Source organism: Gobio gobio (genome assembly GCF_949357685.1).
Source record: "Gobio gobio genome assembly, chromosome: 20".
NCBI lineage: Eukaryota > Metazoa > Chordata > Actinopteri > Cypriniformes > Gobionidae > Gobio > Gobio gobio.
The window spans coordinates 7563568-7578556 of NC_137113.1; the positions used below are offsets into that span (position 1 = coordinate 7563568).

Below are 14989 nucleotides of genomic sequence, written 5' to 3' on the forward strand. Positions count from 1 at the left end.
AAGACAAACCAATGTGTGGTGCGATAGAAGGCGGCCGTCTGATTTCTCATTGTATGAAACGTGACGAATATGTGCAGTGTTCTGGCCGCAGGACTGAGCGCTCATGTAGATAGATAGTGTCTTATGTACGTAAGAGATTCAAATATTAGTCCATTTATTATAAGTGAGTGCAAGCAAGAGTTCTTAAAAAGTATTAAAGTAAATACAGTCATTTATTCCTCTGGTGATTCGCATTTGTTATCATTGTACGCTCCTGAGCGTGTCCTAAAACATGGCGGCGACTACCCATAATGCAATGCGCAATGACGTAGTTTCCCAGACTCTATAGGCGTTTCTCAATGAAAAGGAAGGATGCTACGTCCGTCGAAGGACTGTTCCAATGTCGAGGATCCTCGGAATTTCAACCAAGGTCTGAGTCCTTCGTTCGAAAAATATGCCATATACAGGAAAGGATGCATACGAGTAGACTTCGAGCACTTAGCGTTCTCAAATCACCCACAATCCTATGCGCGCAGCTTTGCTATCTTGTTCAAAAAATACACATTATCGGACGTTGGCAGAGTCGGAGCGTTAACGGGGCAATATGCTTTCAAGTGTAAGTATTTACGTTACCAAACATTTGTTATAACCGTAGTAAATATAAGTAAAGTTTAACTTGTAAATGCCAGTACAAATTACAACCGTATACAAATGACGTTATTGATAACGGACGCTAACGGACCTTTTCACTGACGTAATGAGACTGACGTGCACTTGCTAGCCTGTTCCATTTGCCTGTTCTCCGAATGCTTAAGAGGAGCCTCGCCTAGCCTCTGAAGGAAGTGACTTGGAAGGATCAGTCCTGCAGAGGAAGGATCCTTGACATTGAGAAACACCTTTTAGCTTTTTAATAGGTTTTGATGAAAGTGGCATAGCATGCTATACTAACTATTATTTATGCTATGCATAAATAACCTGGAATAGTTAATATAGCATGCTATATTAACAATTATTATAAACATTATTTAACCAGAAAGAGGCAGAGGAACATAATTTTTTTCATAGCTTATCTTAGTGTGATAGTGTCGGGATATACGGTAGTGACAGTTTGCAAATATGACATTATTTTTATAAGTTACCAATGGATCTTGAACAATTACTTTATTCTGTGGCAATTTTTACACTGTTACATTTTGAAGTACAGTATCAGGACAACCCACATGTTTTACCGGTACTGTTTATTAACTATTTATCAAGGTATTATAGTCATCTGTTGCAACTTTATAATAACCATCTAGATAATGTTTATAGACAGTTTACAAGCCAACTAGTAACCCTTAAGTATTCCCAAAGTGTTAGGAATATCTGGTCCGTCTATCTATGTAATGTTTATAGATGTTTTAAAAATGGTTAAAGGTTTACAAAAAAATTTTTAATGATACAGTGGTGTTTTTTGCAAATGTTTTCAAATTTTATGGACAGTATATGCAACAACAGTATTTGCACTGTCTCCATGTCCATTTTGCTTGGGGTCCCCAAATTTCTTCAAACGGCCCTGCTCATCACTATACTGGGGTGTTAGGACCCACACAGACCACAGGGTGAGCACCCCCTGCTGGCCTCACTAACACCTCTACCAACAGCTACCTAGTTTTCCCAGTTGGTCTCCCATCCAGGTACTGACCAGGCTCAGCCCTGCTTAGCTTCTTGGGCTACAGGGTGATATGGCTGGGCGCCTAACATCCTTTTGCCGGTTTGGCGCTCCTCGAATACCAAACGCCCTTGTTTGTTTTTTTTAGGTTTCTTTTTTATTAACTGCTGGCTGTGTTTCAGCAAAACATATTTTCTTCCATTCCAGGTTATGTTTTTCCTGTAAACAGCGAGACGTGTTTAAAATCAACAAAACTTCCTGCTAACCCACAGAAGGTGCAAGAGCAGCTTAGAAGAAGGGTAAGTCCAATCGTTCTATTTAATGTTACACTCAATAACCTATGCTCTCTCACAGTTTGTCCTTATTTGTGCAATGAAATGAACTATAATATTAAATTATGATATTATAATAATTTACTATAAATATAATAAATACATATAAAGCAATAAGCAAATCAAGTAGTTTAATGTGTTTATGATTGTATAAAACAGCAGTGTGTTCAATTAATGTTTACTGTTATTTATTAGTAATATACATAATAATAATAATAATAATAATAATAATAATAATAATACATAGTAAAAATATAAGTAATTTGTTGTTAAAGAATACTAATATAAAGTGGGACCTTTAGATTATTGGCGTTTTTCCAACCACTTCGAAAGTGGCTCCTATAGTCATATTTCAAAATTGAAAATATTTAATTTCTAATAAGATATTGTTATTTCTATTATTCAAGATTAACATTGGTTTAGTGAGAATAATAAATCTCCCCCGATTACAGAAGAAGGATTCCTGCCTGCTGGTTTATTCTCTGACTTCCTCATCATGAGATTGTCTCTGGTTTCACAGCTTCTGCTGGTGATCATATCAGTCCTGGCACTGAGTAAGATTTTGTTTCTGTTTAATTATCAGTCTTAATGTGGCAAAAGAAACTATAAATAGACAATTGTGTGTTTTAATCATCACCTTCTCTTTAACAGCCAGGGCACAAACAACAACTGATACAACAACAACAACTGAACCAACAACAACCCAAACATCAACTGATACTACAACAACTGAACCAACAACAACTGACACAACAACTGAATCAACAACAACCCAAACATCAACTGATACTACAACAACTGAACCAACAACAACTGACACAACAACTGAATCAACAACAACTGAACCAACAACAACTGAATCAACAACAACCCAAACATCAACTGATACAACAACAACTGAACCAACAACAACTGACACAACAACTGAATCAACAACAACCCAAACATCAACTGATACAACAACAACAACTGACACAACAACTGAATCAACAACAACCCAAACATCAACTGATACAACAACAACTGAACCAACAACAACTGAATCAACAACAACCCAAACATCAACTGATACAACGACAACTGAACCAACAACAACTGACACAACAACTGAATCAACAACAACTGAACCAACAACAACTGACACAACAACTGAATCAACAACAACCCAAACATCAACTGATACAACAACAACTGAACCAACAACAACTGACACAACAACTGAATCAACAACAACCCAAATATCAACTGGTACAACAACAACTGAACCAACAACAACTGACACAACAACTGAATCAACAACAACCCAAACATCAACTGATACAACAACAACTGACACAACAACTGAATCAACAACAACCCAAACATCAACTGATACAACAACAACTGAACCAACAACAACTGAATCAACAACAACCCAAACATCAACTGATACAACGACAACTGAACCAACAACAACTGACACAACAACTGAATCAACAACAACCCAAACATCAACTGATACTACAACAACTGAACCAACAACAACTGACACAACAACTGAATCAACAACAACTGAACCAACAACAACTGAATCAACAACAACCCAAACATCAACTGATACAACAACAACTGAACCAACAACAACTGAATCAACAACAACCCAAACATCAACTGATACAACGACAACTGAACCAACAACAACTGACACAACAACTGAATCAACAACAACCCAAACATCAACTGATACTACAACAACTGAACCAACAACAACTGACACAACAACTGAATCAACAACAACTGAACCAACAACAACTGAATCAACAACAACCCAAACATCAACTGATACAACAACAACTGAACCAACAACAACTGACACAACAACTGAATCAACAACAACCCAAACATCAACTGATACAACAACAACTGACACAACAACTGAATCAACAACAACCCAAACATCAACTGATACAACAACAACTGAACCAACAACAACTGAATCAACAACAACCCAAACATCAACTGATACAACGACAACTGAACCAACAACAACTGACACAACAACTGAATCAACAACAACTGAACCAACAACAACTGACACAACAACTGAATCAACAACAACCCAAACATCAACTGATACAACAACAACTGAACCAACAACAACTGACACAACAACTGAATCAACAACAACCCAAACATCAACTGATACAACAACAACTGAACCAACAACAACTGACACAACAACTGAATCAACAACAACCCAAACATCAACTGATACAACAACAACTGAACCAACAACAACTGACACAACAACTGAATCAACAACAACTGAACCAACAACAACTGACACAACAACTGAATCAACAACAACCCAAACATCAACTGGTACAACAACAACTGAACCAACAACAACTGACACAACAACTGAATCAACAACAACCCAAACATCAACTGATACAACAACAGCTCAAATATCAACTGATACAACAACAACTGAAACAACATCAACACAAGCTACCGGTAAATATAGACCTTTGTATTTGTTAGATCGGATGGATCTCCACGTCAAAAATATCAGATATATTAGATCCAACCCTGGACACAGAATCCCTGCCAGAAGAAATCAGTCTTTGATTAACCTGAGAGTTTGACTGAGAAAGCCAGGGAAGAGCAGAAGCAGGAGATGAAGTGATGATAGTAAAAAGAGCTATTTATTGAAATTGTTTATCAACTATTTATCTTAGTAGTGTATGTTTCAATGCTCAGACTTCATCTGAATGTCAATGTCTCAATGCTCAGACTTCATCTGACCAGTACAAATCCAACAAGTGTTATTATACCAAAGCATAAACAATGGAAAATTACTGCTTCACAACATCGTCCTGTAACGTTAAAAACCTTGAAATGGAGACATTCACCTATCTCTTACTCATGGAGACAAACATCCCTTAAAACCACACAATCATAAGATAAAACAACGATTGCTAGCATTACAAGAGCCTGGAAATAAATACAAGTATAAGTAATATGAAATATAAAAAAACATAAAATGCTATAAATGAATAATAATAAAATAAAATTATACATTATGTAAATCAAATAATAATAATATGAATCAAGGACTAAATGATACATCAAATGACAAATGCTTATTAAATTAAATCATATAATAAACAAAGAAAATAAAACACAACACAGATGTATGGTTGCTCTCTCAGAGTAACACACACACAAACATATCACAATTGAGAATCCTGAGATCCTTCAAATTCAAACCAGCTTTTCTTCTACAACCCTACAAACGTCACCTATGTTGTTGAAGTTGAACAGTGTTGTGTGTGATGGATGACCCTTCATACGTAACATTTTTATGTACTTTACAAAAGTGCTTTATCATTTATTTTCTTTCTTTTATAAAACGCATTACAACAATACCTGCACAAACAACAACACTGGCCAGTATAAACTGTCGTCAAATGGTGTCAATTGAACAAACCCAATATGTAACTGAGAAATAAAAACTGCATTCGTGAAGTGAGTTCATGAGGTATTTAATAGTTTGTATTTGTTCATTCTTTCAGACACCGCCACCACTGAATCCACCACTGAATCCACCACAGAATCCACCACAGTCCCAGCAGGTAATAATGCTGCGATTGATAGACGACTCGTCACATGACTATGCAATGCTTTTATGTACTTTACAGAATGCATAATAAGTAGCCTAAGTAGTAAGGTACGAGTGGCGATGCTGTATTGTGAACACAGTCACGGCTGAAGGACCTTGTTATGACCGACGCAAAGCCTTCAACCCCTTCAGCCGTGACTGCATTCACACTAGTAATATAGCCACAAATATATGTATTGATATGTTACTTTTTTGCAGTCATTAATCATTAAATTACATCCTTCCGCTAGAAAAATAGTCAGACAGTGAAAGTAAATGTTCCTGTAATGCCTCATCTGATGGAGCTCAAATACAAACAGAGACTATCTGTTCTCATTTTTCATAACATAACGGCAGAATGTGAGACTTGTACTTCATTAAATAAATAATAAATAGAATTAAACACATAATACATGGAACAGTTTCAAGGACCGACACTATTGTATTTAATGGTGTTTGTATATTTTCATTCTTTCAGCAACCACCACCACAGGCCTACCAGGTAATGAGCTTATCTTTATGTTAAGAGTGAATAAATGTTTATCTGATATACTGATAAATACTGTCTTTATACATGACTCAATCTACAACTTTTTGTCCAATCAAATGCTGTTTTGCTTAAACTGGAAACAGAACTGCATGGTATTTTGTTGCTGTTATCCTTGAGCTCATAATAAACCTTTGTCTTAACTCTTTCACTAAATCAAATGACATTATTTGTTAAGCTTATATTACACCTTAATAACTTGAGATGGATCAACCCCACTCCTCTTCCAAGAAAAAAGTCAAAAAAATATTGATGACTCCTCACACATGACTAAGTATACAATTATTTGCATTGTCGGGTACTTATAGACCTTGTAATTAGAATCAGATCTGTTTTCAAAACGCTATCTCTGGTGTCAGTTGAACAAACCTGATATGAACCTGCAGTGAGCATTTTTATCAGGAAGGAAAACTGTTAAATGAGTTCATGAGGTATTTAATGGTGTTTGTATTTATGTTCATTCTTTGACAGAAAGTACCACAGGCCTACCAGGTAATGAGCTTATCTTTATGTTAGTGTAAGAGAGGAGACAAAATAAACTTTAGCTGATATACACACTTCAAATGTACTTTTTCTTCTAAAAAAAGGAGCCACAAATAATGCATATACTCTTTATACATGACTCAATATACAACTTTTTGTCCAATCAAATTCTCTCTAGAAAAGTCCCTCCTCCAAAAAAAAAATCCTCTGACTAGCAATAGCAAGTAGCAAACCAGTGCATTATCCAGTATTTTTTTTTATTATATGCCTGTTCCAATTTCCTGTTTCAATAGAAAATACATAAACAGTAAAAGAAAGCTGCACTCGTCAAGTGAGTTCATGAAGTATTTAGTGGTGTTTATATTTGTGTTCATTCTTTCAGTAACCACATCAGTAACCACCACCGCCACAGTCTTACCAGGTAATTATTCATGAGTTTATCATTTTCTGGTTGCGTTTGAATTGCAAGGTTTAATGCACAGATCTGATCTTTTGACCATCCACTTTTTTCATACACATTAGACACGGCTGGTATCTAATAACTGTGTTTACATTAATCTCTGCCCAGAATGATTCTGTTGGTGATTAAAGGTGCACTATGTAAATAAAATTCAATAAAATATAAAAAAAACACTAGGCCAGTGTTATATATTTTGTTCAGTTGAGTACTTACAATATCCCAAATGTTTCCATCTCTTTGTAAATCGTGACAAACTTGCTATTTTAACCAAGGAACCGGGACGTGTGAGGGAGTCGCCTGTCAATTGCGTCATATCTGCATTCCCCTCGGTTTCCGGTTTTATTTTGCAGAAACACTTTACTCTTACTGCAGTGTGAACAAGTGTCATAGCAGCTGCCGTGCGATTACACAGAGTAACGTCATAACATCCTTTTCAACACACTCAGATGTATCTAATATGATAAACAGAGCTGCGTTAACTCCAAGCAACCTCCCTCAGTTTCTCTTGAAGCCAATACGGAAGTGACGTAAACTGCAATTCATCGACTGGCCGCTAGGGATCAATCTCATTGAGTTCCATGTTAAAATGGCCAACTTTACAGCAGAAAAAAAAAACAGTCTGGTACAAATTGTGGTTTTGGTCTATACGGCTAATTTTGTCCTTCATGACGACTGTGAGGGGGGTGATTTTTTTTTTTTATAACTCATTCGTTTACATTATATAAAGCCTTAAAGTTCTGCATAATTAAGGGCGTGGCCACTTTGAGTGACAGGTGGATAGTCATTTATCTGTTGTCTGTTAGTCATTGCGTCACCTCAGCTCCACCCACGTCCCGCCTCTTTGCCCATTTTCTGTTATCCGGGAGTGAAGCGCGATGACGTGCTGCTCGTCCCTACTTTACGCTTCAAAACTGCTCTTCAGAATCCTATGGGTGACGTCACGTACACTACGTCCATATCTTTTTACAGTATATGGTTACCTCATACTCATGTCTAGTGTTGCTTTCGTCAACGAAAAGTATGACTAAATATCGTCGTCAACGAACCTTTATCACGTGACGAAAACGAGACGAGACGTAACGTAAATGCTGGTCATGTGACGATGACGAATAAAAACGAGACTAAATGTGGTTCACAAAATAAAAACTATGCTAAAATGTCTCTTCATTTTCGTTGACGAAAATGAGACAAGACGTCACGTTTTTATTATTATTTTGCAGTATTTCTGTGCGTCTCATTCAGGGGCTGCATCAGGTCTCACTGCGCAGACGCAGGCGACATCACTCTCTTCAAGCCCCACTCGCGCTGCGTTTTAGAAGATTTAGCTCCGGGGAGTGAACGGGACCGATGGGCGTCCAGTCGGTGTTTGTAAGCCCTATTCGGATGGTAATTGTTTGTCCTGTGGTCGTACTGTGTTTTCATCACTTACAGGGGCTAGTCAGTGATTTTATTGTCGTCTTAATCCAGAATATCAGTGTTCCCATTCAGTCGGTCACGTTCGACGTACGTCGGACGTACCGACGAATTAGGATCACTTCAGGGAGCCCCTATCAGCTTCGAGATATAGAGAACAGGCCAATGGGCCATTGGCGTGCGAGATTTGCATCTCGCGCTCCGCCCCGCGCCGCGGGTATAAACAGGAAGCGAGAGCGAATGCACGCTGTCATTCACTTCGGAGCCGAACGGCGTTGATGAAGCAAGACTGCTTTTCTAAAAGAGAGCCTATCTGCAAGAGAGATGCTCCAGAGAACGAAAAGGACGCTCTGTGTTGGCTAAAAGGCACAATCAGCGCGACCGCATGTTCACCGCTGCATCAGCATAACAAACTGCTGTTCTCACAGCAACTGTCGGTTTGGTGAGGGCGTTTGTTTCAGTGAGTGCACCACAGGACTGCACTTATCACCTGTGTGTTGCCGCGGTCTTCCCCTGGGTGCTTCAGCACTGTTTAAAGAGCGACACGGGTGTGACACTGCGTCTTTTTCAAGACGTCATTCCACTCGTGCGTTTCTGGATGCGGTTGTTTCCTGTCCTGACGGCCACGATCCCTCTCGCATAAACATGTTGAGACTGTGTCGTGGGTGGTCCATGTTCTCTCAGGGGAACGGGATCACGTCGACGCGCTGGTCATCTCACCTTCCGCGTGAGGGTTTGAGTGTTCAGCGCGCCGTGTGCCGTCTGGCTGCCGGGTGACAGCGCGGGTTGCCACGGCAACTCTGCGCGCGTCACTCGGCGCCTCCGATGCACGGTCGAGACTATGATGCCTCAAACGGGGTTGAGTCCCTTCGCTTATACCCCGATCTAGTCTCTTTTCTGGTGCACCAGAGGGGGGACTATTTTGGCTGATAAGCCTGGGTGGCCTGAGGATTACAGTGAGGCTTCCCCACCGCGTACATCTCTGTGGGCCCCTCACTCCTCTATCGCATCACAAGCATGTTGAGACTGTGTTCGTGGGTGGTCTATGCTCTCTCATGAGAGCATGGCCACGTCGGCGCGCTGTTCGTCTTGCCTTTTTCATAAGGGCTTGAGTGTTCAGCGCGCCGTGTGCCGTCTCACGGCCACGCCCACTGTCTCACGTGTCTGCTGGTAGCTTACAGATGGGATTGCTGGTCCTTGAAAGGGGACCTAGCGTTTCATTTGGGGCTCTAGCAGAGGACAGATGTCAATCGCTGCATCGGAGAGAGGGCTGTTATGTGTTGAAAATGAAGATGATGCTGAGATTCCCACCGTAATAGTGGGCGCTCCTGCTGAATCAGATTCATACTTGACAGCCATGCTTTCCCGGATGGCTGAGGCATAGTGCAACGCGTAAATCGCCTTGCCTGCCCCTTGCCTTTTCTCGGATGTGCATTGGAAGGCTTTGGCATTGTGGAACTATTGGTGCCAAAATATGGAACACCAATAGGGCCATAATCTGTATAAAGTTTTCCTCTCTCTCACTACCCTCATCGGTGGGGTGGCAGTGCCACTGGCAGGCCACCTCCGCCCTGCTTAGTGCACGAGGGTAGTTCTGAGCCGAGGTTGAGCTGCGCACAGCGCTGGCCCTTGGCTAGACAATGTCCACCCTGGTCCAGAAACACCATTGACCCGGATTTGGTCTGGAACTGTTCTTCCCCGGAGGAGGGCCGGGTGGAAAACCATTAGGATTTCTGTTCCGCCACTGATGTTAAAAACAGCCAGTGGTACCCAAATAAAAAAAGAGCAGTTCCAATACCTCTGGGTCTCGGGAGTTCAGGAATGGCAGCGTGTGACGCTACAAAGCCTCGCCGCTTTCATTCCCCTCCCCACAATAGGGCGAGAATGGCAGTGTGTGACGCTACAAAGCCTCGCCACTCTCATTCCCCTCTTCTCAGCGGTGCGTGGACAACAGTGCGCGACGCTATGCCTCGCCACTCTTGTTCCCCGCTGAGGAAGGAGGTGAGGCAGACCGTGCGCAACGCCACAAAGCCTTGCCACGCTCAGCCCCTCCTTCATTTGGGAGCGCGCTTGGCGGTGGTCGACGCTCCCATGCCTCGCCACCCTCAGACGCCTCTCCCTTCGCCAGCAGGGGGCGCCGGCTGTGGGAACGCACTCAAGCGGCCTCCCCACACTCGCACGCCCCCTCCGCGGACGCAGGTAAGTGTTGCACAGCACACTCAGATCCCACTTCGGGCCGCTCCATGCCGTCCGAGTCGGATCCCTGCATTCCGCGTCGCTGCCCCGCTGCGGGTACGTCTGTGGTTAATCCCCTTGCTCGGTGTCTGGAAGCCTGGCTAGAGCTTCCCAGCCCGTCTCGGGGCCGTACCATCAGACTCGGCTATGCGATTCAGTTCGCCAGGCGTCCCCCTAAGTTTGGGGGCGTTCACTTCCCAGTAGCGAAGGAGAACGCCCCCGTGCTCCGGGCGGAGATCGCAGTCCTACTGGCGAAGGACGCGATGGAGCCGGTCCCTCCAGCCGATATGAGGTCCGGGTTCTACAGCCCGTACTTCATTGTACCCAAGAAAGGCGGCGGGTTATGGCCGGTCTTGGACCTGTGATTCCTGAACCGGTCCCTTCACAGGCTGCCGTTCAGAATGCTAAAGCAGAAGTGCATCTTCAGGTGCGTCCGTCCCCAAGATTGGTTTGCAGCGATCGACCTGAAGGACGCCTACTCTCATTCTCGATTCCCCTCGACTGGCCCTTTCTGCTCTTCGCGTTCGAGGGACGGGCATGTCAGTACCGCGTCTTGCCCTTCGGCCTGTCCCTGTCGCCCCGCGTCTTTACGAAGGTTGCGGAGGTGGCCATTGCTCCCATGAGAGAGCATGGTGTTCGCATTCTCAACTACCTCGACTACTGGCTGATCCTTGCCCAGTCGTGAGAGCAGTTGTGCGAACACAAGGTGCTCAGTCACCTCAGCCAGTTGGGACTTCGGGTCAACTGGGAGAAGAGCAAACTCTGTCCCACACAGAGGATCTCTTTTCTCGGTATGGAGATAGACTCGGTCGCCATGACAGCGCGCCTCACCGAGGAGCACGTCCAGTCAGTGTTGAACTGCTTGAATTCGTTCAAAGGCAGGACAGCGGTACCACTGAAACATTTTCAGAGGCTCCAGGGGCATATGGCATCCGCAGCCGCAGTAACGCCGCTGGGATTGCTTCATATGAGACCGCTTCAACGCTGGCTACACGACCGAGTCCTGAGATGGGCGTGGCGCAGCGGTCCCTCTGCGTCCAAGTGACTCCGAGGTGCCGCCAACCTTCAGCCCGTGGTCGGACCCTTCGTTTCTAAGGGCGGGAATTCCCTTAGAACAAGTGTCCAGGCATTCTGTTGTCTCCACGGATGCCTCATCCACCGGCTGGGGTGCCACGTACAACGGGCTTGCAGTTTCGGGTCTGTGGACGGGGCCTCAACTGCAATGGCATATCAATTGCCTCGAGTTGTTAGCAGTTCGTCTTGCACTCAGCCGCTTCAAAGTCCCGCTCAGAGGCAAGCACGTTCTGGTCCGTACGGACAACACTGCGACCGTTGCGTACATCAAAAAACAGGGTGGTCTACGCTCCCGTCGCATGTCACAACTCGCCCGCCATCTCCCCTTATGGAGTCAGAAGCATCTGAGGTCGCTTCGTGCCATTCACATTCCGGGCCTGCTCAATCGTGCAGCCGACGAGCTGTCACGTCAGCCGGTGCTTCCGGGAGAATGGCGACTCCATCCCCAGGCGGTCCAGCTAATCTGGAGTCGTTTCGGGGTCGCACAGGTAGACCTGTTTGCCTCCCCAGAGACTACCCACTGTCAGTGGTTTTATTCCTTGACCGAGCGAACCCTCGGGTCGGATGCCCTGGCCCACAGCTGGCCCCGGGAAGAACGCAAGTATGCGTTTCCCCCAGTGAGCCTTCTTGCGCAGACACTGTGCACAGTCAGGGAGGACGAGGAGCAAGTCCTGTTGGTTGCTCTATATTGGCCCAACCGGACTTGGTTCCCGGAACTAGTGCTCCTTGCGACAGCACCTCCCTGGTCCATTCCTCTGAGGAAGGATCTCCTGACTCAGAGACGGGGCACCCTATGGCACCCGCGTCCAGACCTCTGGAAACTCCATGTCTGGTCCCTGGACGGGACGCGGAGGTTCTAGGTGACCTACCGCAAGCGGTAGTTGACACCATCACTTCCGCTAGAGCCCCCTCTACGAGGCGCCTCTATGCGTTGGAGTGGAACCTGTTCGTCAATTGGTGCTCTTCTTGCCGAGAAGACCCCCGAAGATGTTCGATCGGATCTGTGCTTGCCTTTCTACAAGATGGGTTGGAGCGAAGGCTGTCTCCCTCCACCCTCAAAGTCTATGTCGCCGCTATCGCCGCTAATCATGAGCTCGTAGATGGAAAATCTCTAGGTAAGCACGATCTGGTCGACAGGTTCCTTAGGGGGGCGAGGAGGTTAAATCCGCCTCGTCCTCCCTCCATACCCTCTTGGGACTTAACTCTGGTGCTAACTGCACTACAGAGAGAACCCTTTGAGCCTCTGCAGTCAGCTGAGTTGAAAATTCTGTCGTTAAAGACAATACTCCTGACTGCGTTGGCCTCCATCAAGAGGGTAGGGGACCTGCAGGCATTTTCGGTCGACGAATCGTGCCTGGAATTCGGGCCCGGTAACTCTCATGTGATCATGAGACCCCGGCCTGGATATGTGCCCAAGGTTCCCAATACTCCCTTCCGGGACCAAGTGGTGAGCCTGCAAGCGCTGCCTTCGGAGGAGGCAGACCCAGCCCTAGCTTTTCTCTGTCCCGTCCGTGCTCTCCGGACATACGTGGACAGAACGCAAAGCTTTAGGACCTCAGAGCAGCTCTTCATCTGTTACGGAGGACAGCGGAAGGGAAAGGCTGTCTCCAAGCAGAGGATGGCCCACTGGATAGTGGATGCCATCGTCTTGGCTTATGAGTCCCAAGACGTGCCCTGCCCGCTCGGGTTAAGAGCCCACTCCACTAGGGGTGTTGGCTTGTGGCACCTCGCTGACAGATATTTGTAGAGCTGCGGGCTGGGCGACAACTAACACGTTCGCTAGATTCTATAGCTTCCGTGTAGAGCCGGTATCTTCCTGTGTGCTCACTTCCCATAGTCAGTAACACCGAAATGCCTGTTCTAGTGTCGGCTTGCTGCGCCATTCCATCCCCTATGGTAGACGGATGCGTGCGCTTATTCTGCTCCAGTCGAGTTCCCTGGATCGGCGAACCCTGTTGAGTCCTCCGCAACCCACGGCAGTCGGACGTGGCGGAGCGTTCGACGCCAGGTCTAACACTTGTATGCATTGTTGGAACTTGTGTTAGGCTGGTTTCCATATGTAGTGACCCCCACCGCGGTCCCATATGTGTATTCTTCCACGGTACGGCTCTCTACGGCGAGCCCGTGTCTTTCCCTCGGCAGAGTCTCCCCTGCCATCCCAGGTACGTGTTGTCCCCCTCCACTAATTGGCCGGGGCCACCCCTGGGATTTCCGTATGTTGTGCTGCCCACGGCCAGCCCATACGTGTATTCTCCACATGGTAACTCCCTCTGGGCATGATGTGGCTTCCGCAGCGGCCTTCACAGGCACGCTTTCCCAGCGTTATCCAATACAGTCAGCTGAATGGGCTTTTGCGGAACAGCAGCTTGGACTCTCCCTGCGTGAATTCCCCGCCCGCATCAGATCGGGGTCTGAGGGGCTCATCGCTGGGCGCTGGAAGTGGTAGTAACTATGGCGTTTTCCATAAGGGATCCCAATTCGTCGGTACGTCCGACGTACATCGAATCGCATTTTGTCTCGGTTACGTATGGTAACCCACGTTCCCTGAAGGAGGGAACGGAGACGTACGTCCCGTCGCCACAGTTACTGTACCATCACTGCAGGTTGAGCCACTATGTTCGGCTCCTCAGTTAAAAACAGCGTGCATTCGCTCTCGCTTCCTGTTTATACCCGCGGCGCGGGGCGGAGTGCGAGATGCAAATCTTGCACGCCAATGGCCCATTGGCCTGTTCTCTATATCTCGAAGCTGATAGGGGCTCCCTGAAGTGATCCCAATTCGTCGGTACGTCCGACGTACGTCTCCGTTCCCTCCTTCAGGGAACGTGGGTTACCATACGTAACCGAGACGTTTTTCTCCCAACACTCGTGTAAAAATCTCAGGCCGAATTACCTTAATTACTGTTTGACAAACACCAAGGTCGTGTGGTGCCGTCTGAATCCACATCTCTGAGTTTTCAATAATATATCACTTCAGAATTCACTGTTTATATCCTTTTTGGCAACTGCAGAGCACCTTGCGGCTGTGCTTTGCTGTTATTTGGAAGCATTTTAAAGCTACACTGTGTGATATTTTCTCCCATCTAGCGGTGAAAAGGTATATGACCATCCAGTGAATATTAGTTTCTGTTCCTCTCAATTCTGATTTCGTTTTAACTCCTACGGTGGCAGATTT

At 45.1% G+C, this 14989-nt stretch overlaps 1 protein-coding gene across 3 annotated transcripts in view; it reads left to right on the forward strand.

Annotated features, from left to right (window-relative positions):
• The first annotated feature begins 1898 nt into the window (after window positions 1-1898).
• LOC307143999 (uncharacterized protein) overlaps window positions 1899-14989 on the forward strand; it is a 21725-nt gene continuing 8634 nt past the window's right edge. The window contains exons 1-7 of one of the 3 annotated variants that reach the window (XM_079845918.1): window positions 1899-1929; window positions 2415-2516; window positions 2614-4458; window positions 5520-5579; window positions 6084-6107; window positions 6624-6644; window positions 7018-7056. In XM_079845918.1, coding sequence (XP_079702044.1) covers window positions 2459-2516; window positions 2614-4458; window positions 5520-5579; window positions 6084-6107; window positions 6624-6644; window positions 7018-7056 — 2047 coding nt within the window. In that variant the 5' untranslated portion in view covers window positions 1899-1929; window positions 2415-2458. Of the gene's footprint in view, window positions 1930-2414; window positions 2517-2613; window positions 4459-5519; window positions 5580-6083; window positions 6108-6623; window positions 6645-7017; window positions 7057-14989 lie in introns of those variants that run through there. The other 2 variants (XM_079845919.1, XM_079845920.1) reach the window with 2 other exon arrangements.